The sequence below is a fragment of the Protopterus annectens genome, chromosome 8.part0 (genome assembly GCF_019279795.1).
Source record: "Protopterus annectens isolate FY-2018-M chromosome 8.part0, PAN1.0, whole genome shotgun sequence".
NCBI lineage: Eukaryota > Metazoa > Chordata > Ceratodontiformes > Protopteridae > Protopterus > Protopterus annectens.
Genome location: NC_056741.1, coordinates 921519204 through 921547018, shown reverse-complemented (window position 1 = coordinate 921547018; position 27815 = coordinate 921519204). Strand labels below are relative to the sequence as shown.

At 41.1% G+C, this 27815-nt stretch overlaps 1 protein-coding gene across 2 annotated transcripts in view; it reads left to right on the top strand.

Moving 5' to 3' along the window:
• The window catches only part of LOC122809158 (suppressor of tumorigenicity 14 protein homolog), a 1180509-nt gene that overhangs the window by 895259 nt on the left and 257435 nt on the right, over window positions 1-27815 (top strand). For both annotated transcript variants that reach the window (XM_044080444.1, XM_044080445.1), the window contains exons 13-14: window positions 9243-9350; window positions 23246-23359. In XM_044080444.1, the coding sequence (XP_043936379.1) occupies window positions 9243-9350; window positions 23246-23359 (222 nt within the window). The remainder of the gene's footprint in view (window positions 1-9242; window positions 9351-23245; window positions 23360-27815) is intronic.

The window sequence follows — 27815 nt, the reverse complement described above, 5'->3', positions numbered from 1 at the left end:
TCAAAAATACTTTATTGATAGCATTCCAGCACTACTTAGTGGTTCTCATATATGACAGTTTTTATGTAAATTTGGATATGAACATTTTAGGCTGTTAGGTTCTTTCAATTATTTGGATGATTTTTGATTTGTAGCAATGCGTCTTAAGGGGGGGTGCTGCTGTCCTGAATAAGTCATCTATCAGATGAGATGTTAAACTGTGGCCACATTTGCATTAGTTGCCATAGCTCAAGTGGATGAAAAAGATCCTATGTCACTTATTGAAAATAGTAGGGGTAGCTTCATATATTTATCTTAATACATCACACCTCTTCCATGCTTCCATTCTATTTACATGTCTACAATATTTACATCTGCATTTAAAATTTTTACAGTTTCAGTATTTTATGTCTTCATTTTCATAAACTTTAACATCTTTCATTCTTCAGAGCTTTCCATTTCATTCTGCCACCTGATTCCTAGGATACCCCATACACGAGTGCCTCTTCTGAAATGAACCCAAGTCTTTCTCTCCTTCTGTCTTTTCTAAAATTTCAAGGAATTTCCTTTTTGCTTTGCTCCCCTGTACCTGTGATAGATTCTCAGGTAATTAATTTATTTTCCAGTCACTTTGTCAGGGCTATCAAAAATCAGTTCTGTACTCTTCTGTGAAACACCTTCAGCTTGGCTGGGAATGACTGTTGAAATTTCATCTTCCTCCATTTACATTCTCGGATCACATCCATAAAACTCAGGTGATGTCTGTGTCTCCATTAAAAGTATTCCTCTTCAACAAACCTCAGTCTCTTTATCCCAGTCAGATTTCTCCCAGGTTGCCTCACCTTCCACAATATTTGCTCTTTTTTCTTAGCAAGTCCAAAACTCTTGTCAAAATTCACCTTTGGCTCTGGTAATGACAAATATTTCATCTGTGCTATTCCTAAGGAGTCCTTTGTAAACCATTCTACAACTATAACTTTGAAAGCATTCCATCAGGTCAGTTTCTTCTACCTTCCTAAACTTCATACTTTCTTAACTTTCATTTCATTTCCGTTCCTTCAAGTGTTTCTTCTGCTGCAGCTGTTTGACTGTCTCAGCTTCTTGGCCATGAGTCTTAAACATTTGCTGGTACATTGGTTTCATGGCTTCCATCTGGTCCTGCAGACTCTCTTTATCACTGATTGTAGCCTCTCTAAGCCACTTCATATACACATTGAGGAAAGCAGTCAAATTTACCTCCTCATTTCATACTGCCTCCATACTGCTAGCTGCTCCAGAACATTCATTCACAGCAATCTGTTCTGTACTGATAGACTAAGACCCGTAATGGCAATTCTATCCTGACTCACAATCATTTCCTGCTTTGTTGTATTCCAGTTTCAGCACACAATCCCATTCTCTCTCCACTGACCAAGAAACAATACAAGCATTCATTGATTCACCTCAACACTGCATCACAAAAGTACTTATCAGATTTAACTTCTCTAAAATGGAGCAGCTCATTTCACCCAAGTGACCCCTTCGGTAATATCTCCAGGTACATACAAACACTAAAATGAACATTTCACCTACGCGACCCCTTCCGTAATATCTCCAGGAATCTATGTGCTTCAAAATCAAACATTTACCCAAGTGACCCCTCCGGGAAAACTATCCAGGTATGCTGAAGCACCATTGTATCTCCGTACTCAACTGAAAAATGGCTGCTTTTGTAAAAAAGTTCATTATAAATCTATGTCTCTGAACTGAACTCATGTGCATATGTGTAAACCCTCTTAACAGAGTAGCAGCTCTCCCCATATTGGACATGCATAAATCATGTGATGTGTTTCTGATAGAGGGGCATGTTCACAAAAAATTCCTCTGCATTTCCGTAGTCACCCTGATAGTCCAGGATTTGCATAATGTAGTAGTGCCACTGTTCACAGATCACTGCTACAAGTATGCAAAGCCCCAGACCAATACTGTCCTCAATATTGCATATTTAAATTGTTTAACAAGAAAAATATAAGTAGCTTCTGTTAAGTAGCCATGACTACAAAAATAGGATATAATGGAGGAATGGCTTTATCTTTGTAAATTTTAAGTATATGTTAACAAGGGAACACTATTACACAAAAAAAGAATATTCTTGTGTTGTAACTGTTGTCAACAACATATATATATTGCACTCTGTGTATTTCTTGTAATGTGAAAATGCATTATATTTTGACTATTCACGGTGGTGCAGTGGTTAGCGTTGCCGCCTCACAGCAAGAGATTCTGCGGTTCGATCCTCGGCTGGAATGCCTCCTGTATGGAGTCTGCATGTCCTCCCTGTGGTCGTGTGGGTTTCCTCTGGGTGCTCCGGTTTCCTTTAACATCCCAAAGACATGCTGTAGGTGGATTGGACACTCTAAATTAGCCCTAGGTGTGAGTGCGTGCATGTGTGTGCCTTGGCAACTCGACACTGTAAAACTCCACTGCCAATCATGAGCGGACAGGTGATCCGCTGTTGCGACCCCTAACCGGGAAAAGCCGAAAGAAGTAAGCAAACTATCATTTTAAAAGGTTTTGATCACAATTACAGCTGTATACCTACTTTGTCAGCAGATCTTGTAGTCATGTTAACATTATTATTAAAATTGAAATGTATTGAGCAGAGAAATGATTTCATTTTTGTCATTCCATGCTTTCTAATGTCAGAGTTTGCTACCTAAAGGATTACTGTTGTGAATAAATGAGGAAGTTTCCTAAGAGTTCTTGGCACATTGTGAGAGACCAAGCAGCATACTTCTCAACTGTACAGATTTTCATAGAATGTCTGCCTCATCTTTTTGTTCCGTTTTTCATAAAATTGTGGTTTCCTGGCAAATTAGTGGCAAATCATTAACAACCGACATTAGAAAGTAACGGCAGCCATTTGAGTTTCAGACTTCAAGCCCTAAAATTCCTGCTAATGCAAAACCTGTAATTCTATCAACTTTCTAAGTTTGTGAGAGCATTATTTAAAAGTTGTCCCAATTTTTGGGCCTTTGTCCAACTGTTATTTATGGCTTTGTCCAGATTTCTTGTTCTATGAAGATGAGAGGTATGGTTGTGTGACAAATTAAATGTTAGTCTGTAAGTTCAAGGAGCAAGTTTTGCGGCGAGTGGCAAAATTAAGTACATTCCATAAACTTAAGAGTAGAAGGTATTTAATTTATCGCATACGTAGAACCCCCCTCCCTTCACACACACATATTCAATGCATTCATTTTTTTGTACTATTTTTTTTGTTTCAGTTGCTGTGGTTCCCATTCATTTTATTAGAATGCAATAGTTAGGCAAGCTATCTGTTGAACAGAGCTTTACAAAACTTATGTATCTTTATGAATGGTTTGTCTCATGGATGATTTTCTGCTACAGCTCTGAGGTTTTTAATGTCAGATAATTTTTGATAATATTGGCAGTTTAGTGTGAGTTATATTCAGATAAGTCTGTCTTAAAATACAGCTGTATTTTATTAGTCAGTTGTATTTTTAATTTAATTTAGTCTTCTTTAGTATACATCTTTACAGTTGTGTCTTTTGCCAGCAATGATATTTTCTATTTAAATGGTTGTAGCTATGATTTTCTTTTATTTAATGTTTTACATTCTATTTTTTTAAGTTTAATTTCTCGGGGTTTGAATTAAATGAGTGCAGCTGTTTTTATTTATTTATTTATTTATTTGTTTGTTTGAATCTTTTTAACCAAAGTAGAGTACTGATCACAGTTGACCAGTTTCAGTCTCAGTCCAGGCAACAGCAAATAAATGTATACTATGCATGCATATAAGATACAGTTGACGTACAGAGAGGTAGGCAAGATAGAGTTAAATACAGTTGAGTGTAGAAAATATGTTCATTTGTATCAGATGAAAGAGAAGCATTATATACAGTAATATATATTGATGCACGCCTGCCAAGGTGTGAGTATGGCTAAACTGTAAGGCAGGTGGGGATAGAAGCAGGGTGTCTGGAGGCACAGGAAAATGGGAAGTGATCAGGTAATGTTGTAGGAGGGGTGGCATTGACACTTGGCTGCTAGTTTAAGATGAGTTTTTTCTTTACATATTATGTGAAGTTTCATTTTTCTGTGTTGGGAATAGAGCTAAGTTGCTTTGTTTTACTAAATTGCTAGAGTATTGAGAAAGGGTTGATAACATGCACAGAATGAAGTTAAAAATATCTACCCTCTTTACTCATAAGTATTGTCACACCCCTTTATCTGTCCATTGTTAGAATTCATATATGCACACATGAATGTGTGTATATGTGTGTATGCCTGTGTACTATACAGTCATAGATGTTTGCCTGTGTATATCACATGTACTAGAGCAGTTCTGCATATTTCCAATGAAGTGTATAGTAAGAAGTGTTGTTGTTTATGAGAGAATTGTGTTTGATTGGCACCTGCCTAGTAAAGAGAAGCCGGTCTAGGGCTTGGAATAAGCATCCTCACTGGTCCTTTTGAATTTATTTTGAGTTTTTTTAAGTTTTAGTTTTTGGTATTTGGGCCCTACATCTAAGCAGGCTTCTGCTTGCTTGTACCGAGCTGAACTGAGGTGAGTTACCAGCCACAACTCTGAGCTGAGATACCAGACAACTACAGGCTTCTGAGCTTCCAAAAAGACATAAGTTGGCCTGCTTTTTTCTTTTTTGCTTATTTATACTATTTACTGCACTTTTTTATTGCCTGCTGCCTATTCTTATTCTGTGTTTATTTACTGTGTACTAATCTACACTGTTATACTACAATTGCCTGCTACACTGTGCCTGTAGAGTTTAATTGTATTGCTGTTTTCACTGCTTAGCAAGCTTTCTTGTTGTTTCCACCCTTTAAGTTTTTACTGGCAATTTCTTTACTGTTTCAAAGCTATGTCGTCTGCCTGCTCTGGTTTTCCCACCAAGCAGTACTTAATTAACTGATCTGTTAACTGTTTAAATAATTCTTTAGAACCTCCTGGATGATTTTCTACAGTTTTAAACATTGCTCAGTGTCTCACAATGCTGTGTTAAATATTCTCTAGTGTTTCCCACTGAAACTAGGGTTGCTAATAGCTGTAACATAGTTCAGATCCAAACCTGCTGCTTCTAGAAGTGTTTGTAGTGGTTTGTTTGTTCTGTGCACATTTTCCAGGCCATCTTGGAGTGGAAGTGGCCTATCTGCAATTGTTTGAGAGAATTGTGTTTGTCACCTGACTGGTAAAGGGAGGCCGGTCTAGGGCTTGGAATAAGCATATTCATTGTTCCATTTGAATTGTGTTAGGTTTTTTTTTTCAAGTTTTAGCTTTTGGTATTTAGGCCCAGCTTGTTTGTATGTCGCACAGCACCGAGCACTACTGCGCAATTGTGTGCCAAAGCAGGACAGTTAAGTTCAACAAATTTTCCCTTAAAACCCAGGCAGAAATATCCATTCGCCAAGCTCCTCAGTGATAGTTTCCGCAAAGCCACCCCTAGTTAAAACAGTCTTCAACCTGGCATTATGGACAGTTGGACTACCCTTGTTTCTCCTGCCAACCTTGTTGATTTAGATGTCTTGAGGCAGTATAGCAACTGCCTCATTTACACAGACAACCCTCTACTAATAACACAGCCTAGTACAGCGTGTGAGAGATGTATTTACACCAAGAGTCTAGAATCCATGCTCACTGTCACTCAAAACAGTAACCTAGAAGGTTGTCAACTCACCCACCACTACATATTCACATAGTACCACTGCTCATATACATAACACTACTCATACCCATAGAATGCATCAAACACATAAATCCACATACGCGGAGGTTCTCTCAAAAAATTTACTGAAACACCAGAGACCTCCAAAACACAAGTCTGCAGCAGCTAACAGTCTCCACACCACCCATGACACACAACACCAGTGTCTTACCCACCAAGCTTGTAAGGCGTAACACTCAAAAAACCAAGTTTTCTTGTCAATGGAGACTCAATAGTGAGGCACACACATGTCCCACTCAGCAGGCTGGACAAGCAGAAAGTCATGGTCAGCTGCTTATCCGATGCCAGGATTTGTCAAATCATGCATGCACTCAGGTCTGTCAGCAACAAGTACTGTTATGACTGTCATAATTGTAGGAAGCACCTTACTGAAATGAAAGGCAATAAAAACACTCTTCAGATGATCCAAATTTTACCAAACACCGTGGTTATGCAGGATTTCAATTATCCCACCATCAACTGAGAAACCTAGTCTAGCCCAAACTCGCTAGCACAAAAGTTTGTTGATTTTGTGAATTCAAATGCCCTGGAACAAATTGTGTCCATACCCCATCAAGAGGAATAAACATTATATATCTGGTCCTCGCCAACATGTCAAACAGGTGCACTGCTGCAACTGTTGGATCCTCATTAGTTAAAACTGTCCACAAATCGGTCACCTTTGAACTGACACTAACACTAGAACTCACAAAGGGTGAAATCAGACTAAAACAACTTCACCAAGGCAAAGCTATTCCCTCCTAGGTAAAGGTATAAATGCATTCCAAGCCCCACCCCAAGCTGAAAGCGGTATCTATGCTGAAGCTTACATTAAAGACCTGTACAAATCACTTGTATAAGAGTATAAACTTGGCTGTACCAGACAGAATCAAAGCCAGAGCCCCAAGTAAAATCAAGCTGCCATGGTGGACTTCCAGCATCAACAAACTCTACAATAAATGCAAAAAGTTGCTGTCCAAGAAAACAAAGACAAGGACCCAACAATGGAAAAACACCCTCTTTAGCCTTAACAGGCAAATAAGACAACTTATCAAATTGTCCAAGAGTTCCTTTGAGAGAAACCTAGCAAGTTCTGCCAAGAATAACCATAAGGCCTTTTACAGCTATGTACATAACCTAAAAGGTAGGACCCAAGCATGTGCAGAACTGGTGGCCAATGGTATCACATACACTGACCTCACAGAGATAACAAACCTGCTAGTGGATGGGTTTGGCAAACATTTCACTCCCTTATCCCCCCCTACCCCCCTAACTTATTACAACAAACCCTCCCTCAAACTTCCCCTCCACCTTACATATTTGAAGAGCAGGTCCTCAAAGCCCTGTCCAAGTCAAAGAACACGGCCTTTGTGGGACCAGATAACATCCCAGGCTATCTTCTAAACAGGCTAAAATATGAACTAGCATTACCACTAAGTACCCTTTTCAATCATAGCCTAACCACAGGGTTTCTTCCTGCGGAATGGGGAACAGCTACAGTTTTTCTTCTAGAGAAAGGTGGCCTAGCAACAGATCCTGGGAATTACAGACCCATAAGCCTGACCAGCCTCATTTGTAAGGCCATGAAATGTATTATTATGAACCTCATAAATAAAGACATAGGTGACCTCCAAACCCTGGACCCTACCCAATTCGTGAAGAGCAGACCCTGCCTGTTAAATCTGGTGGATTTCTTTGAACATGTGACCAAGGTCATTGAAGGGGCAAACCTGTGCACACAGCATACCTAAATTTGGCAAAGGCTTTCAACACAATCCCACATTCAGGCATTAATGATAAACTTTGCAAACTGAATGTAAACCCCTTTGTTGTGAGATGGGTTGCCAACTGGCTCACAAACTAGACACACACTATCAAAGTGGGCGACTCCATGTCAGCCAGCAGACCTGTTATCAGCGGGGTGCCACAGGGGTCAGAGTTGGGCACCACATTGTTTGTTATATACTTCTCAGAAGTTCAGGTCAAAACTAAAGGGTTGTGGCTGACCAGGTTTGCAGACGATTGCAAACTGGGTGCAATTATTGAATCCCCAAATGATGTTAGTATACTCCAGGATGGTCTCTCACAGACCAACGACTGGTGTGTTAGTCACAGTCTCAAACTGATTGCAAAGAAATACATCCGCATTCCCTTCATCACAAACAATGTCCCTTCACACTGTCAAAATAATGACAATATCCTAAGTACCCTTGAAGTGGTAATGGACCTTGGATCACAGGTTGACTGCGACCTTAACCTCAACCACCACCTGTCTACTATTGTAAGGAAAGCTTTTCACATTGCTCACTTGATTATCCTGCCCATAATTGAGTATAATGCCCCATTCGGCATGTACCTTACTAAGCATCTACAGCAATAAGACAGACCTCAGAGGTTTCTAACAAAGATGATCAAGAGCCTCCATGTGCCTTACAATGACCGACTAAAATCCCTGTCAGTATACTCCATATCATATAGACTTCTTAGGGGAGACTTATGCCTGCCTACAGAGCAACCCAAGACCCGAACCTAATGAACTTACTGCATATCCGTAAATCAAATGGGTCTAGGGCTACCCTTTCCAGGGACTTAAATGTGGCCTGCGCCTTAAATAGGACATGCTGAAAAGACAGATTTTTCTCCCAGCGATTGACACATCAGACTACTAATTCATGTGAAACAGAGCACCTGTATGACACTGTTCAAGAGGAACCTGGATGAGCAGGTGGTACACCATAAATTCTTACCAGGGATAGTGTCCATGACTCTCCTGGACATGGGCAGTCATCACTAAATGCAGTCTTGAGTATTGACTAGTGCCTCAACAGTATTACATTGGGTTGAAACGGCTAGGCTTAAAATTACCTCCGTGTCGATAGCCTAGTAATCTTCTACGAACCTATTAATATATATCCTACCACCAGTTTAAATAACTTTGAGGAACAAAAGAAAAGTATAATACGTGTCAGAGCTGTCATTCCACAAGAACAAAATCAGCTTTTTTAGTCAGCATTTTGGAGTACTGAATATTTTAAGGTGTTTAGTCAATACTTCAGGTTCCTGAGAAGCTCACATGCAAAGTATAGGGAAAAGCCTGTCAGTACCTCACACGAGTGTCTGCCTTTCAGTTTTCTACATTGCAGACATTAGGTAAAAGCAGGTTATGACCTCACAAAAGAACAAGTACTCAACAGTGACATGTTCGGATTAAACAAAAAATGTTTCAGACATTGTGTGTTGAAACTATGCCACAACAAAACCATCTGTAAAGTGATATGCAACTGCAGGTATTTAAAGGATGAACTGATTGACTTAGCAGAACTAGCATCCATGGTATATTGGTATAGAAAATGTACAGGATTAAATCTTTACAGGTTCAGGCAATCGTACACAGTGCTCATTAATGAAATTTTTTGGACAATATTTCCTGAAATTAAACGTTAAACAGATTAGAATGTCAGTTACATGACACTCATAGCACTGTAATTTCATATGTTCAATTTTAATTTTGGCATTCCTAAATGGTCTGTTTTTTTCCTGCAGTGTGTGCTGCTGACCAATTCCGCTGTGATAACAACCTGTGTAAATCCTTGCTGTGGAAGTGTGACCACGTGAATGACTGTGGAGACTACAGTGATGAAAAGGGCTGTCGTAAGTTTAAATGTTTTCTTCTTATTTTCTTTATAAAAGGATGCTAGGTTAAGTTTAATACAAAGAACTATTACAAACTTATATGAAATTTTGAGTAAAAATGCAGCGCTGAAGATTTGTATCATGAATTTTGTTCAAAATGCTGATGTGCATATTTTAGGAGAAATAGATTTATGCTGGCCATTTTGATTTACCCCCCACACACACACACACACACACACACACACACACACACACAAGGAGAACAAACCTCTCTTCTTTGTAGTAAGCCAACCCTGTAGTTTAGGGGCATCAGACCCTGAATAGGGCCTGGTCTGGGGCTGACTAGTGACCTAGCTGGTGAATGAGCAAGCCAGGTAGGGTTGGAATTAGCAGCCTATGCTATCTTCTCCTCCTTGCAGGAATGGAGGAGGTAGTGTTGTCACATTGCAGAATGGAAGTACAGGATGCAGCATATGGGCTAGAGATGTGTGCTTTGCAAAGCTGTGTGCTTGCAGGAAATGAGTGCATATCTCAGCCATGTGGGGTAGAGACGGACTTGGGTCAAAGGTATTTGGGTGCACCATGAAAGGTCTCCTGAATGTGGACAGATGGTCAACAGGCTTGGGGAAGAAAAGAAGGTAGCATGTAAAAATTTATTAACTTACCTCAAAGGCAATGAAACTGGGAAGCCCTTGAAACTTCACATAACCACTGTTTATGCCTGCTTTATTGTAAGCTGTCCAACACTGAGATGCTAAGTATCACTGGTACTCTGTGGGTGATCATACCCATTTCTGTAGTAATGTCCTAAGACTGTGTGTGCCTATTTGGTCTCCAGAAGCTGCAGTTCCTATACTGTTATGTACAGCAACTTCTGCTTGGGGATATTGGGACTTGAGTGGATCATTTTCCTTAATGGAAGTACATCAGTACCTGTGCTGGTCATGAGACACTTTAAATGTTTTAAACATAAATTCTGCATAGGTACCATTCATTGTGTAACCTCAAATTCTAGAAAGACCGGACAGAAAATGGTGAATGATGGTACAAATTGTGTTGAGTTTGTCACCTGTTACCCTACATGTCTGACTTCACTCCTGTCTCTTTGGTGGTTTCTGTCCCACTATTTCCATTTTTTTCAATAAACATCTTTATTAAATTATCACATATGACATAGGCAATCATACATTTCTATAAATGAAAACCAGACAACAGTGGCACCACTTTAGTTGCAAACATTATACATCACTGATAATCTATCCAGTCATTGCACTTAAGCATTATATGGATCATTCTAATCCTGCCTCTTAAACCTTGCTCCTTCTCTGCAATATATTGTTCCCACAATTCACATTTATTTTGTTTCCTATGTAGTTTGCTCTTTCCACTTCCTAAAGATCTTACGTCTGTTACTATATTCACTAGTTCTAGTAACGTTGGTCTAGACTTTGATTTCCATTTTCTTGTAATTGCTTTTTTGGCAGCCACCATAATTAAACTCAGCAAGGTTTTACTTGTGTCTAGGCAATTCCAAGTCTGTATCATAGTTCAAAAAAAATCATCTGCCTAGTCAGTCTGATCTGCTCACCCAGTATCTTCGACAGAGTGGTCCCAAAAGTCTGCCAGATTATTACTCTCCCAAAAAATATGTTCCCAGCCACTTCTTTCTTACCCGTCACACCTCCAACATTTGCTATCCAGCTGAGGAAAAATTCTTTGGAGTCTGCTTGGGGTATAAAAATACCTATGTAAACACTTCCAAGCAAAGATCCTAAATCATCTAGACTTTGTTGCATACTTGGGAGATATACATATATTCCCCCAGTGTCCCTTTGTGAATTGCTTATCCAGTCTCTCTCTTCCAAATGCTGTCTAAGCTCCTCTAACTGATTCTTTTTAATTATCATGCAATATTTTATATACTGTACTAATTATTCCTTTGTTAATGTCAGCTTCTGTTCTATATTCTATTAAAAACTCTACCTGTGCCGGTCTTTCATTTATAACCCCCCTATGTCTTTCTCTTTGCCTATACTCTGATATCAATCCTTGATAGAGAAGGTAGTCTTTAACCTGCAGTTCAAATAAATTATTGATCTCTTCCCATTCAATTGCCTTACCCTTTCTAGTTATTTGCTTTCAATACCTTGGATCTGTGCTCTGTGATGTGCACTTAAACATTTACTCAGCAGCTTATCCAACATGTTGTACAGCTCTAGGGCTTAAAATGAAATGCCTGTTTAATGAGATAATGTACCTTGGATAGCTTTATTTAATTTTAACTAGTTAATAAGAAGGCTTCACTAACTGGATCTATATCATATTATCGCAAAGTGAAAATGTCGACTGGCACAACAGCAAAAGTGCCAAAATGTCGAGGGTTGTTTTTTGAGGTCACAGTACAGTGAAGATTGGGATATTTGCCCTTTCCTCACTGTAGTGTGATCTCATGGTTGGAATATATATTTAGCAGGAGGTGTGTGGTGGGGGCACAGCCCCCCACGATACCGAATTTGAGTTTTGGCATTTTCACTCGTGAGCGTTCGATATTTTCAGTTTGCGATGTTATGATATCGATGCTCACTAACTCATCCCATTTCAGCTGTGACCTGTTCCAGTAACATAAACATAAAACAGGTTGTGAAGAAAGAACCTGTAATATAATGCAAATAATATACTTTATGAATGAAAATGTAACTAATACTTTGCAGCAAAAGTCATCCTCCTCATCTCTGGTCAAGGTATAAAAATGGATGGTAAGTGTTTGATAACTGTTTTTTGCATGGCTGCTACAAAAAATGTGTAGCATGGCTAGGGCCATAGCCTAAATGGCAGGCAAGTGCATGACCACCTTTCTTTGGTAAGTTATACTGTGGTTGTGGTCCTCGGGAGGCTAGTGTAATCCCTTTGAAAAATGCAGCCAATTTTATGCTGGGAAGAAGGCATATACCCACAAATTACTAGTCCACAGATACAGTACCGAATACAAGCATCTACAATTATTGTGAGTACCTCACATTATCATACTTTCTTGCATGACTGTAAACTATCAGGTAAAAATTATATGGCTTTTACTGTGGTTCCAGCACAACTGAGATATTTGTGGTTTATGGGTGGCAACTAACAGCAAACCTGAAAGACATTATTGTTATTTTCTGTTTTGAGGGGCAAAGGTAGGCATCAACATGGGTGCAGCTTAATCCTGAAGTACCCTAGCCACAGTGTTGCTTAATTAATTAGTAAGGCAGTTTGATAACTTCAGCTGACTTCAGGCTGATGTCCATTAGCTCTCCTTTATAAGAACAACTCAGCAGGACAGCATTTACTCCAGTGGTATTTTTCCTTGTAAATAAAACATCAGGGACTAAGACGCTGCTAGCCGTCATAAAGCAGGATTGTTTTGAGTACTGTCAGGTTGTAAGTGGTAGAAGCCTAATCACCGCTCACTTATAACACTTAGCCGGCTATTCAGAGGAATTTTCAGATGAAACTAGCGTATTATATCTGTTAGCTGTTTGGCACACTGTGTGAACAGTGATGCTAAAGTAATCACGAGCCATTTTTGATAGCCAGGTAGGACCACTGCTAGAATTATTCCTTTTCAGAGGTGACTCAGGTGCACTGTCTTAAATGATTTGCACACAGTAGATATAAGAAGTCTGAGAGATTGTTGTCAGTCAGGACTAAACCAGGTGTTCAGTGGACTTATCAAATAAAAGTAACCTACTGCACGAGTTCTCTGTTGGGCACACAGAGTGAACAGCCATGCTGAAGTAATCCGGGGCTCTGTTACCCAAGTAATGTCACTGGATTCAAGTCTTCCTTTCCAGGAATGACTTGGAAATGCACTCTATGGTTAAGTGACTAGCTCAGAATTACACAAAAGACATACGGAGGCTGAGGGCTTATGTTGTCATTTGAAGCTAGTTTCCTGTGTACTGCCAAGTTCACTAATTTTGAGCAGCATTGCCAAAGTAATGAAAGGCTTGTGTTTTGTTGAAGGCCCATACAGTAATCTGATAGTAGTAGTCCTATTTTAACTGCTGTGGAACTGTAGTATAATTTACCTTGGATGGCCATGGCTTCTCTTGGTAATGATGCAAGATAACTAAATAAGGTAAGTTCACACAGACACTACAACATAACAGGACCAGCATAGAGAACTTGTCTGCTAAATCTGCCTTTCTGGATGATACACTCCACCATTGCAGCATAAGTTTAAGTGCTGGTCTAATTAACTGAAACACACCTACTGAAGATCTGATCGTGACAAGCACATCAATCTGAAAAACCAAGCTGTTCCAATTAAACTTCCTGTAGTAAATGCTGCTTAAATACCTACATATTTGAAGCAACCTCCAACATACACAAATGCTGTTCATGGGACTTAGCAGAGTCTGGCATGCAGCATTCCAGGCTGAGACAAATATTGAATAAAGCACTGAGTTTTACAGATAGAGAAATTAGATCTTCCACGAAATAAAAATACTAAATGATTGCAGTTTATTCCCATACTATTATTGCAGGTAATTCAAGTGTTAGAAAGCTATGTTGAAGTGATCCAGTTGTGCCATACAAATTAAGCCCCTACATGAAGGCCCTACCTCTCTCAAATTTCTGACAGAAATTATATTTCTTCTGACTGCTTTAAGATTTCTTCCGGTTGCTACAGAACAAGTTGCTGAACTGTGTACCTTCCCAGTTTGTCAAAGCACAACAGCAACCTTCATAAGTACAGGCCTCTAAGCTGGCCAAACTTGATGTAATGGCCAGAAGTAATTCTTAGGCTAAATCTAGTAGTCTCAATAGCTTGGTCAACATATAAGCAGAAGTTTGAAGTCCAGTTCACCTTCCTGACAAAAGTGCATTAACACAGCTTTCTCAAGTTTCTGTGCATTTTTCAGCTGCTGTTATATACTAATCTTGTACTACTTGAGAATCTCAACAAAGAAACCATGACAGACATCAAAAGGACAATGTAGCTATGCGACAGACATGGAACTCAGTGATTTTACAAGATGCTCATTACCCACATCACCACTGGATAGAAGGTGCCAACCTCAGTGAATGACTACCATAGATCAGCTCATCTTCTGAGAACATTCTTGGTAACTTCAGTGCCATACTTATCTCTGGAAGGTTGGGAGCTACTCATTAAACAAGTAGGAATAAGTACTTTTTTCACTGTTATGTCCAGCAACAAAAATGATGACTTATGTTTTCCTATGTTGTTTTTGCCCCTGTTCCAGCCAAACATCAAACTTCCCCTATTCCCCCCTCTGAACTCAAGCCCATTCAGTCTTCTGTGATGTGGAATCCCTAGAACTATGGAGGCATTAACCATCTGGGGAGCCATTGTTCAGGCAACCATGATGGTTGTTTGTGTCTTTGCTGTCACCTATCTAGACATTTGAATGACTTAACCTCACATCCAGGATGGGGGAGGAGCTACTTGCGTAATCACAAGGATCCACAATGCCCTTATTCTGGGATTGGAAGCTTCTGTGCAGTCACTGATAAAGTTACCACCAGATGGAAGCTTGGTGGACACAAAGGCCAACCCCCATGAGATTACCTATGCCACTCTGCCCATCCTGTGACAGACTTTGGAAGTATGCAGCTTTCTCCAGTCTGTCCTCCCCTTAAGATGGACAAGACCCATCCTTTGCTGCCATCTCTGTCTAGCACCTGAGCTACTAATCACACTCTGGTCACCTAGGACTTAGGACTTTATCCCTGTATGTCACCAAAGCTGGCAAAAAGACTCAGTTTACTACTGGACATATTTAAAGATCAAGTGTGGAGGTGTTAATTTTTTTTTGTTTTCTTATGGTTACTTTTTGCAGTAATTATTCTCTTGTGATATAAAGTTCTGAAGTGATGCAGAGAGGCTGGCCACCACAAAACATCAGGAGAAAGTATGAGAAGTGCTTAGAGCTTTGCAGACTTTTTAAACGCTTAATTCAGCTAAGTGTTTAACAGGTGTTCAAACATTTTTCTTCTGCTTCCCACTGCTCTTCTCTGGTGGCTTCTGACCACTGCTAGAACTCTATAATATGATATATATATGTTATAACTTGATATTACTTGTGAACCTCTGCTATCTCTGTAAAAAACAAAAACAAAAAAAAAAATCTTGCTTTTTTCCCACTTTTCTGAGAGTTAAAAAAGTTCAGTTACAGGCTTGCTGTTCCTGAACTGTTTGAAAGTTTCTGTGAGGCCATTTTTGCTTGGGCTGAAGGAGGGTCTCTGTGTTCATCAGTGGCAGTGACTAACATTGAGCAGCTTCCCTGCCCCCCGGAGAGGTGGTTACTGACTTGAAACTGTAGTTTTATTGGCCACTAGGGTCATTTCCATAACTCCTTCATCTTCCTCTCTTAAAACCTAGTTGCCTCGTGGTTTGAGCGGCTTTTCAGGCTTGTTGGCTGTTGGTGAAGCACCCTCCAAGAGGAAAAATGCTGAGAGAAGAAGGGAGCCACTTTTGAGATTTTAAGTATTTTTTCTCTGTTTATTTGTTAAGTTTTTCTGCATAGCTGCCTAGCTTGAGCATTTTCTGGCTTGTTAAACTTGATTTCTGTATTAGTAGCTGTATTTAGAGCACAACCAAAAGCTGTTTGCTGAATTTCCTGTTTGCACTTAATTTTAAATCGTTTTTCTTAAAACTTGCATATTTTCTGTCCTTGACCTAGCACTCTTGTGTGGGGTCATTTACTGCACTGTTATAACTTGATATTACTTGTGAACCTCTGCTATCTCTGTAAAAACAAAAACAAAAAAATCTTGCTTTTTCCCACTTTTCTGAGAGTTAAAAAGTTCAGTTACAGGCTTGCTGTTCCTGAACTGTTTGAAAGTTTCTGTGAGGCCATTTTTGCTTGGGCTGAAGGAGGGTCTCTGTGTTCATCAGTGGCAGTGACTAACATTGAGCAGCTTCCCTGCCCCGGAGAGGTGGTTACTGACTTGAAACTGTAGTTTTATTGGCCACTAGGGGTCATTTCCATAACTCCTTCATCTTCCTCTCTTAAAACCTAGTTGCCTCGTGGTTTGAGCGTCTGTTCAGGCTTGTTGGCTGTTGGTGAAGCACCCTCCAAGAGGAAAAAACGCTGAGAGAAGAAGGGAGCCACTTTTGAGATTTTAAGTATTTTTCTCTGTTTATTTGCTAAGTTTTTCTGCATAGCTGCCTAGCTTGAGCATTTTCTGGCTTGTTAAACTTGATTTCTGTATTAGTAGCTGTATTTAGAGCACAACCAAAAGCTGTTTGCTGAATTTCCTGTTTGCACTTAATTTTAAATCGTTTTTTCTTAAAACTTGCATATTTTCTGTCCTTGACCTAGCACTCTTGTGTGGGGTCATTTACTGCACTGTTATAACTTGATATTACTTGTGAACCTCTGCTATCTCTGTAAAAACAAAACAAAAAAAAATCTTGCTTTTTCCCACTTTTCTGAGAGTTAAAAAGTTCAGTTACAGGCTTGCTGTTCCTGAACTGTTTGAAAGTTTCTGTGAGGCCATTTTTGCTTGGGCTGAAGGAGGGTCTCTGTGTTCATCAGTGGCAGTGACTAACATTGAGCAGCTTCCCTGCCCCGGAGAGGTGGTTACTGACTTGAAACTGTAGTTTTATTGGCCACTAGGGGTCATTTCCATAACTCCTTCATCTTCCTCTCTTAAAACCTAGTTGCCTCGTGGTTTGAGCGTCTTTTCAGGCTTGTTGGCTGTTGGTGAAGCACCCTCCAAGAGGAAAAAACGCTGAGAGAAGAAGGAGCCACTTTTGAGATTTTAAGTATTTTTTCTCTGTTTATTTGCTAAGTTTTTCTGCATAGCTGCCTAGCTTGAGCATTTTCTGGCTTGTTAAACTTGATTTCTGTATTAGTAGCTGTATTTAGAGCACAACCAAAAGCTGTTTGCACTTAATTTTAAATCGTTTTTTTCTTAAAACTTGCATATTTTCTGTCCTTGACCTAGCACTCTTGTGTGGGGTCATTTACTGCACTGTTATAACTTGATATTACTTGTGAACCTCTGCTATCTCTGTAAAAACAAAAAAAAAAATAATCTTGCTTTTTCCCACTTTTCTGAGAGTTAAAGTTCAGTTACAGGCTTGCTGTTCCTGAACTGTTTGAAAGTTTCTGTGAGGCCATTTTTGCTTGGGCTGAAGGAGGGTCTCTGTGTTCATCAGTGGCAGTGACTAACATTGAGCAGCTTCCCTGCCCCCCGGAGAGGTGGTTACTGACTTGAAACTGTAGTTTTATTGGCCACTAGGGGTCATTTCCATAACTCCTTCATCTTCCTCTCTTAAAACCTAGTTGCCTCGTGGTTTGAGCGTCTTTTCAGGCTTGTTGGCTGTTGGTGAAGCACCCTCCAAGAGGAAAAAACGCTGAGAGAAGAAGGAGCCACTTTGAGATTTTAAGTATTTTTCTCTGTTTATTTGCTAAGTTTTTCTGCATAGCTGCCTAGCTTGAGCATTTTCTGGCTTGTTAAACTTGATTTCTGTATTAGTAGCTGTATTTAGAGCACAACCAAAAGCTGTTTGCTGAATTTCCTGTTTGCACTTAATTTTAAATCGTTTTTTCTTAAAACTTGCATATTTTCTGTCCTTGACCTAGCACTCTTGTGTGGGGTCATTTACTGCACTGTTATAACTTGATATTACTTGTGAACCTCTGCTATCTCTGTAAAAACAAAACAAAAAAAAAAAATCTTGCTTTTTTCCCACTTTTCTGAGAGTTAAAAAGTTCAGTTACAGGCTTGCTGTTCCTGAACTGTTTGAAAGTTTCTGTGAGGCCATTTTGCTTGGGCTGAAGGAGGGTCTCTGTGTTCATCAGTGGCAGTGACTAACATTGAGCAGCTTCCTGCCCCGGAGAGGTGGTTACTGACTTGAAACTGTAGTTTTATTGGCCACTAGGGTCATTTCCATAACTCCTTCATTTCTCCTCAGAGGAGTGGTTTAAGGCAGTACCTTGTAGTTTATTGGCCATTTTGTCTCAGTTCCTGTCTTTTCCAGCCCCTGCTATAAAGCACGCTTTAGTGCGATTAGCGTGATTTAGCCCGATTTAGCGGAGTTGCTACCGTTGCACACTAGGGCAGCGCCCGGTTAAGCAGGTTTAAACTATTCGGCTACCTAAAGTCCACTCTTCAAATTTTCCTTAAAACTACCTTCCTCGAACTATACTACTGATCTAATCAGCGTATCCTATAATTAAAAGATCATCTCTACTTGACTCCAAGTAGACTATTCTCTATCTGTTAAACGTAGCACTTGCTCCTACAGTACTTATTACCTTGATACGGCACTCTTGTCAAAGATAGTACCCCAAAAGGCAACCCCCATTTCTCGGTCACCCACGTCCCCGAATCTTTTTAAAGTTTTTTGTCTATTCCTTCTAGCATGTCGAGGATCAGTTGCTAGTGTCCTCTCCTGCTCAGCTGGTGAACCTGGGAATATTGAGGCAATGTTACAATTGCCTCATGTACACAGACAACCCTCTCCTCCTCCCACAAAACACAAATACATGCGAGAGATGCAACTATACGGCCAAACTGGAGGCTGAGCTCTCTCAACATAGGACTGGCAAGACCAGTCAGGAGGAGAAGGTTACCACACACACTATAGACCCAGTCTCACATATTACCATTACAACCTCAAATCATACACATAAACACACAAAGACATACTCGGAGGCTCTGATCAAAAATCTACCAAAACAGCAGAGGCCACCAAAGCAGACACCCAAACAACCACCACCTCAGAACACAACACCTGCAACACATAGACCTCACAGTCGGAGTGTCAAACAGTCACAGCCCTTAAGGCCAAACACAATGCCAGACACACTAGTCATTGGTGACTCCATAGTCAGACACACTGACGTCCAGCTCACCAGACTGAGTAAGGAGAAGGTCACAGTAAGCTGCCTGTCGGGCGCTAGAATCCGCCACATAACGCAAGCACTCGGGTCTCTCAACAGCAGGTACAAATATGACTCAGTCATTGTCCACGCTGGTGTAAACGACCTGAGACGTACCTCCTTGGACTACATGAAAAGAGACATTGAGGAGCTCTCTGATTATGTAGCCCAGACAGGTATGACCCTGACCTTGAGCAGTATCCTACCTTCACCAAGAATGATGCCACAATACAGAGATAAGATGATCAGCTTTAACAATTGGCTTAAACACTGGTGTCATTTAAAGGGGATCCAGTGTCTGTCTGCCTGGGATGACATGCTGGACAAGCCACGCTGCTTCAAGGGACGGCTTGCACCTGTCACCCTGGGATTCTGGATATTGGCAAAGGCTCTTGCCACCCCATAGTGCCTTTTTAGGCAAGGCTCAAATTCTAAACCTACCACCCTAGAACACAAAAAGGAAAAAACTAAGGGTAATGCTGCTCAATGCCAGAAGTCTAAATCTCAAAATGCACGCACTCGAGGCCCTTCTCAGTATGGAGAACATCGATGTCTGTGCTGTGACAGAAACCTGGTTCAAGGCTCCTGAGAGCACCCCAGCGCTATCAGGTTTTACCTCATATCATGCGTTCCGCCCCAAAATCTGGACAATACCAAGAAAGGAGGGGTATCCATATTCATCAAGGACACCCACACCTCAAGACTGGTGGCAACGCACGATGCATCGGAGACCATCCAGGTGCAATTAACCATAGGCAAGACTGCTCTGCAAATTGTAGCATGTTACAGGCCACCCTCACAAACTCAGGAACCTCACATGGCCTTCCTGAAAACACTAGAGGGGATAAATGTATCACCAAACACCATCATACTAGGTGACTTCAATTACCCTAATATAGACTGGGAACACTACTCAAGCCCAAACACCCTAGCCCAAAAGTTCCTGGAATTCATAAACTCAAATGCCATGGAACAACTAGTCACCATCCCCACAAGAGGAGATAACATATTTGATCTCATCATCACGAACATGGGAGCACAATGCTCAACACCGGAGGTGTACCCCTCACTGGTGAGATCAGACCACAAACTAATCTCGCTGGAGGTCCTCATCCCACCCACACCTGAAGTAAAAAAGACCACAGTAAAGAACTTCTCAAAAGCCGACTTCACACTTCTAAAGACTAGTGTGGTCTCCTTTAAGGCCCCGAGCGGCGGAAAACAGTACTCAAGCCGCTGAATCACTTACAAATGCCTTCTACCAGCACCTGCAGGACTGCATGGATAAGGCAATCCCAAGCAAAACAAAGACTCTTTGTACCAAAGGCAAGCGTCCAGTCTGGTGGACCCCAGCCATAAACAAACTCTACAACAAAAGGAGGAAGCTACTACAAGATAGAGCAAAATCCGTAAAAGGTAAGACACCCTTGATCACTATAAGTAAAAAACTAAGAGCTCTCATAAAATCATCCAAAGCAAATTTCGAGAGAAAATAGCTAAAGACTCAAAAGACAATCATAAGGCCTTCTTTAGCTATGTTAGAAACCTGGGAGGAAACTCCCAGATATGCTCAGAGCTAGTTCAAAATGATGTGAAGATTACTGATCCTACAGACATTGCCAACATACTGGCTGACAGGTTCAGTGCAAACTTCTCCCCTCCCCAAAAGGAGAGATATCTATACCAAATGATTGCAGCCCCCAAACATCTCCAGCCCAAGTGAGAACTGCTCTCTCCAAAGCAAAAACACAGCATCCATGGGACCTGATGGTGTCCCCGGCTGTGTGCTCCATGAACTCAATGAGGAATTAAACCCACAGCTAGGACAGCTGTTTAATCAAAGTCTTACCTCTGGATACGCACCCAGGAGTGGCGCACTGCAACTGTGGTACCACTTCACAAAGGCGGCCTCCACCGACCCTGGAAATTACCGCCCATTAGCTTGACAAGCCTTATCTGCAAAGCCATGGAGAGGATCATAATGGACCTCATAAATAAAGACATAGGGAATTTGCAGACTTTGGATCCAACCCAGTTTGGCTTTGTCAAAGGCAGATCATGCCTTTTAAACTTGGTTGACTTTTTCAAACAGTCACCAAAGCCATTGATGAGGGAAAGGCAGTCCATACAGCCTACCTCGATCTGGCTAAGGCCTTCGATACAATACCCCATTCGGGTATCATTGAAAAACTCATCAGCTTAAATGTCAACCCATACATCACAAGATGGGTTGCAAACTGGCTGAGTGACAGAACCCACAGGGTCAGAGCTGCTGGTGCCATGTCAGACTCAAAGCCTGTCACAAGTGGTGTCCCACAGGGCTCAGTCCTGGGCCCACTCTTGTTTGGCATCTACTTTTCCAAGTACAAGCAAACACAGGAGGGTTATGGCTGACAAAGTTTGCAGATGACTGCAAACTGGGCCATAGTAGAAAACACATCTGACACAGATATCCTTCAGAAGGGTCTCACAGAAATGGATAACTGGTGCCAGAGCCACGGCCTAAAGTTAAATGCCAAAAATGCATAGTCATACCCTTCGGGAAAAACAAGGTTACCCCTAGCTACCAAATAGGTGGCAATCCACTGAGCACAGAAGAAGTTATCAGGGACCTGGGGACCCAGGTTGATAGTAGTCTGTCATTCGACACCCATGTAGCTAAAGTAGTTAGGAAGACCTTCTACATTGCCCACCTTATCATGAAGGGATTCTCATCTAGATCAAGGGAGGTCATAGTCTCCTTTACTCATCACTCATCAGACCAATGATTGAGTACAATGCCCCATTCGGAATGTATCTGACCCGACACTTGCAGCAGCTGGAGAGGCCACAAAAGTTCCTCACCAAAAGGATAAAGGGTCTCAAAATCTGTCCTATGCTGCCCGACTGAAAGAACTCCAGCTCTATTCAGTCGCCACCGCTTGCTCAGAGGTGACCTTTGCCTAACATACAAGGCCATGTCAAACCCAGATTTGATGAATATGCTTCACCTCAAAAATCTAGATCCATCAGAGCCACAAGGGCGGAGACTTAAACCTTGACACGGCTATTAATAGGACGTGCTGGAGGGATAGATTCATCACCCAAAGACTCCCTATGCTGTGGAACAAAATCCCGGTACATGTGAGGCAGAGCACCTCGCTGGCCTTGTTCAAGAGAAATCTTGACCAATGGATGGGAGATCGCAGATATACCCCAGGGATTACCTCAGTGTCACTGCTCGACAGAGGCACAGCAAAATAATGGGTATAGTTCCCCATACTAAAGGGGTGGCGTAAGCCACAAAACGATGGGCTAGGCTTGTAAATGCCCTCGGGCAGATAGCCTAGTATGAACCTATGAACCTATGAACATATAATAGGAGATTAGGAGCTGAAAGAGGCCACATGCCTAGTAGGACCCAGTCAAGAAAGGATGAATAAAACAAAAATAAATAAAATGGTACCTAGCAACAGCTTATTAGGCACCTTTCTGAGGTGTTTGCGCAAGCTTGTTTTTTCTCTTATTTTGGGGGATCATTGCTGCACTTCATGAAATGCAAGGAATTTTGCACAATATTCTGGTATCAAGAAATGGTATAAACCAAGCAACGCAGCCGTTATGAATATTTGAAAGTAGGAGTCACTTCCTCCCATAAAATGCAAGCTCCTTTGGAGTCATTGTGTTGTAGGGAATGCATGCCCACCAAACTCAGTCAAGAGCTAATATTTTAAATCACGATTGTCTTTTTACTGGGTATTTTGTTGGTTGCAAGTATTAAGTGATATGCACAGATGTTTCTCATACATTCATTACATTTAAATTTTTTGTCTGCATACTGTTGATGAACTATATACTTTCAGGACTTTGCTGAATAATGTGATTTAGAAATCTCTGTATAAGTATGTACGTCTTTTGTATTGGTTACCTCAGTTATTATAGTGTGACAGATCCATCACTGTGGAAATATTTCTTTGCAAAGCCCATTAATAACTTTTGTTCTCTTATTTATCTCTTTCCTTTATATTATAGAATGTGAAGCAAAACAATGGGAATGCAACAGCGGCCAGTGCATACCTACAGAAAAATACTGTAATGGTGTAAATGACTGTGCAGACAGCAGCGATGAACTTTCCTGCAATTCTAGTAAGGCTTTCATTTGTGCTTTTTGGAAAAATGGTGTGAGGGTCAGGGAGATGACGTGATATGATAGTGAAATGGTGAGCCACATACGCAAGAAATATGTACAAAAAGAAATATAATTCACAAGTTGTTTTACTTATGTTTTCAGACTATCGTATGACTGATATGAAGATAATGCCAACCTGTGCAGTTTAGAATGGAATTATAATTCTGCACATTGCATGTACAGCATTAAAGGACTGTGTTGCAGAGTATCAGATTAAAAATTGGAGGCTAGGGAACCCTGATGTGAATCCCATAATGTCTGCTTGCCGATTTGTGGCCCTTAGCAAGCATTTTATTTACAAAACTTGTGTTTGACAGCTTGGAATCATTTACTAGTTTAGTGCTCCCCTTCTAATTTCTCCAAGTAGGCTCTATTTCTATTGAGTGGCCTTTTTTTGATGAACTGAAATGCATTTTTGTTGTATATGAAAGGTTTTACATTTAACCTTACTGCATATGCACTTAAGATGCGCATAGGCTTAAAGCAGGCCTCCAAGAAGCAGTAACTCCTCTGAGGATATCTTCTTCTTCTTCTTTCGGCTTTTTCCGGTTAGGGGTCGTCACAGCGGATCATCTGCCGCTCATGATTGGAAGTGGAGTTTTATAGTGTCGAGTTGCCAGCCTGGCTCCCAACCTTCCACAGAAGGCACACACATGCACGCACTCACACCTAGGGCCAAATTAGGGTGTCCAATCCACCTACTGCATGTCTTTGGGATGTGGGAGGAAACCGGAGCACCCGGAGGAAACCCACGTGACCACAGGGAGGGCATGCAGACTCCGCACAGAAGGCACCCTAGCCGAGAATTGAACCAGAGAACCTCTTGCTGTGAGGCGGCAACGCTAACTGCTGCACCACCGTGGTCGCCCAACTCCTCTGAGAATATCACTAGCTGTAAAACCTGTGCAACTTAGCATATCATTTTTGACTTGATCGCTTTAAAACTTCAGCTTGGCCAGCTAAGAACTTGGTTATATTCAACTGGACGTATAAGAGAATTTAAGTACCTTTATCTGAACTTTTTTTAAAAAAATACAGTATTTAATTTGAGTGTTGAAGGAATTTTTAACTGAAGTTATTCTGCTCTTCAGTAACTTGAACTGAAGCTAGTGTTGGCTGAATTTTGTTATTTGCTAGTAATTACAGGTGTGGGGGTAGCCACATTCTTTGATTTCCTGTCCTTGCATATTTAAACTGGTGCATGTGAAATAATTCCTGCTTTAAAACTTCAGCTTGGCCAGCTAAGAACTTGGTTATATTCAACTGGACATATAAGAGAATTTAAGTACCTTTATCTGAACTTATTTTTAAAAAAAATACAGTATTTAATTTGAGTGTTGAAGGAATTTTTAACTGAAGTTATTCTGCTCTTCAGTTATTCCCACCCACCCTGTTTTTGTTTTGGTGTTAATCTTAGTGGCATTGAAACTGCCCGCCCCTCAGCCTGCCTCTGGGCCCTTCTCATTTGCTCACTCAACTCAGTGCAGTGAGATCATATTCTGATTTCAGGCACTCCTACTGTGTACAAAGAGAGCATCTGGGAAATAGAAAAAAAAAAAAAAAGCTTATTTCCTGCCTTTCTTGTTAAGTGGTACAGACTATTTGTAGGCTTCTGAGCCCCCAAGCCCTTCTGTGTTTGAGGGAAGCCTTCTAGCTTGTTTTTTTTTCTTATAACTAGCCAGTTTTCTAGTTTCAGCACTCAAATCTGTTTCTTTGATCTCAGCACTTGTTCAGAAAAAAAAAAAAAAAAAAAAATTTCATCTGCTTTTACTGTACTTGTGTTTTTACCTACTTCTTTTTACTTTTGCATCATCTTAAAATACTCAATTGTATTTATTACTGCTTGGTGTAACTCATTCTAAGCCTTTTGGTTTAAACACTTGGGCTTCGGACCAGTTAGTTGTTTTGCACTGAGAGGGTTTGTGGTCTGCACTGTTGTGGCAGAACAGGTAGCTTACATCCTTCTAGGTTGAGAACTGCTGATTGAGGGCTCAGTGTCTGTTATTCTAAAAGTGTATTAATTCTGGTTTAAGCACTTGGGCTTTCAAGCCAGTTATTTTACATTAAGAGGGCTCGTGGTCTGCACTCTTGTGGGAGGAGAGGCTGGACTCTGCCCTTCTGAGCTGGGAATTTCTGGTTAAAGGCTTATAGTGCATGCATATCTGAACTGTTTCTTACTGAAGTTGGTGCGCCTTGTTTGCTGTGGCAGAGACTGGATTCGGGCCTGCTGGATCTAGCTTTGTTTGTGTAACTTGAGCACTAATCCAGACATTCTCTAAAGTATTCAATGGTATTTATTACTGCTTGGTTGTAACTTGATTAAAGTGTAGCTATCATTCAAGTCTTTTGGATTAAGCACTTGGGCTTCAGACCAGTTGTTTTACATTAGGAAGGTTTGTGGCAAGCACTGTGGTGGCAGGACAGGTAGCTTTCATCCTTCTAAGTTGGGAACTGCTGATTGAGAGCCCAGTGTCCAAGTGTATTAGTTCTGGTTTAGGCACTTGGACTTCAGGCCAGTTATTTTACATTAAGAAGGTTCATGGTCTGCACTCTTGTGGGAGAAGAGGCTGGACTCTGCTCTTCTGAGCTGGGAATTTCTGGTTAAAGGTTTATAGTGCCTGAATATTTGAACTGTATCTTACTGAAATTGGTTCACCTTGTTTGCTCTAGCATAGACTAGATCCAGGCCTGCTGAATCTAGCTTTGTTTATATGCTTGTTGTTTGTTTGCTTGTTATTTCCCTGGAAGCTAATTCCACCTAATACGCAACTTCTCAGTGCTTCTGTGGATCACTAGTGATATCTGCATTGCTTACTGTACTTATTTCCTTGTTTCACTTGAAAGAAAGTTACTGTTTGTCGTTTTTGCATTTAGTTACTTGTAACACATTGCACTCAAGTTACCTGGCACTTGCTCACTAAAGCAATTATATAAGTCAGCACTAAAAATTAAAAGCACTACACCCTCACTCCCCACTGGCCCTTGTTTTCAATTAAGGAATTCCCAATATTATTCTAGCATGTCCAAAGGTCAGTTGTCAATCTTCTCTCCGGTCCAGCTGGTGAATCTGGGAATCTTGAGGCAATGTTATAACTGCCTCATGTACACAGACAGCCCTCTCCTCCTCCCACATAACACAAATACTTGCGAGAGATGCAGCTATTTAGCCAAACTGGAGGCTGAGCTCTCTCAACTCAGGACTGGCAAGACCAGACAGGAGGAGAAGGCAACTACACACACCACAAAACCAGCCTCACATAATGCTACCACTCCACTGAATCAAACACATAAACACACAAAGACATACTCGGAGGCTCTGAGTAAAATTTACCTAAACAGCAGAGGCCTCCAAAGCAGACACCCAAACAACTGCTACCTCAAGACACCCCACAAGCAACACATAAACCACAAAAGCAGTGTGCAAAGCAGTCACAGCCCTTAAGGCCAAATACAACACCAAACATACTTGTCATAGGTGACTCCATAGTCAGACACACTGACGTCCCACTCACCAGGCTGAACAAGGAGAGGGTCACAGTAAGCTGCCTATCGGCGCTAGAATCCGCCACATAACACAAGCACTTTCGGGTCACTCCACGGCAAGTACAAATATGACACAGTCATTGTCCATGCTGGTGTGAACGACCTGAGACGCACCTCCCTGGACTACATGAAAAGAGACATAGAGGAGCTCTCTGATTATGTATGATTAGGTATGACCCTGACCCGAGCAGTATCCTTCCTTCACCAAGAATGATGCCACAATATAGAGACAAGATGATCAGCTTTAACAATTGGCTTAATGTCTGGTGTCATTCAAAGGGGATCCAGTGTCTGTCTGCCTGGGATGACATGCTTGACAAGCCACGCTGCTTCAAGGGACGGCTTGCACCTGTCACCCTGGGATTCCGGATATTGGCTAAGGCTCTTGCCACCCCATAGTGCCTTTTTAGGCAAGGCTCAAATTCTAAACCTACCACCCTAGAAAACAAAATGGGAAGAAACTGAGGGTAATGCTGCTCAATGCCAGAAGTCTAAATCTCAAAATGCACGCACTCGAGGCCCTTCTCAGTATGGAGAACATCGATGTCTGTGCTGTAACTGAAACCTGGTTCAAGGCTCCTGAGAGCACCCCGGCACTATTAGGTTTTACCTCATATCATGCGTTCCGGCCCCAAAACCCGGACCACACCACAAAAGGAGGGTGTATCCATATTTATAAAGGATACCCACACCTCCAGGTTGGTGGCAACGCAAAGCTCGGAAACCATCCAGGTGCAACTAACCATAGGCAAAACTGCTCTACAAATTGTAGCATGCTACAGGCCACCCTCTCAAACTCAGGAACCTCACACAGCCTTCCTGAAGACACTGGAGGGTATAAATGTATCTCCAAACACCATCATATTGGGT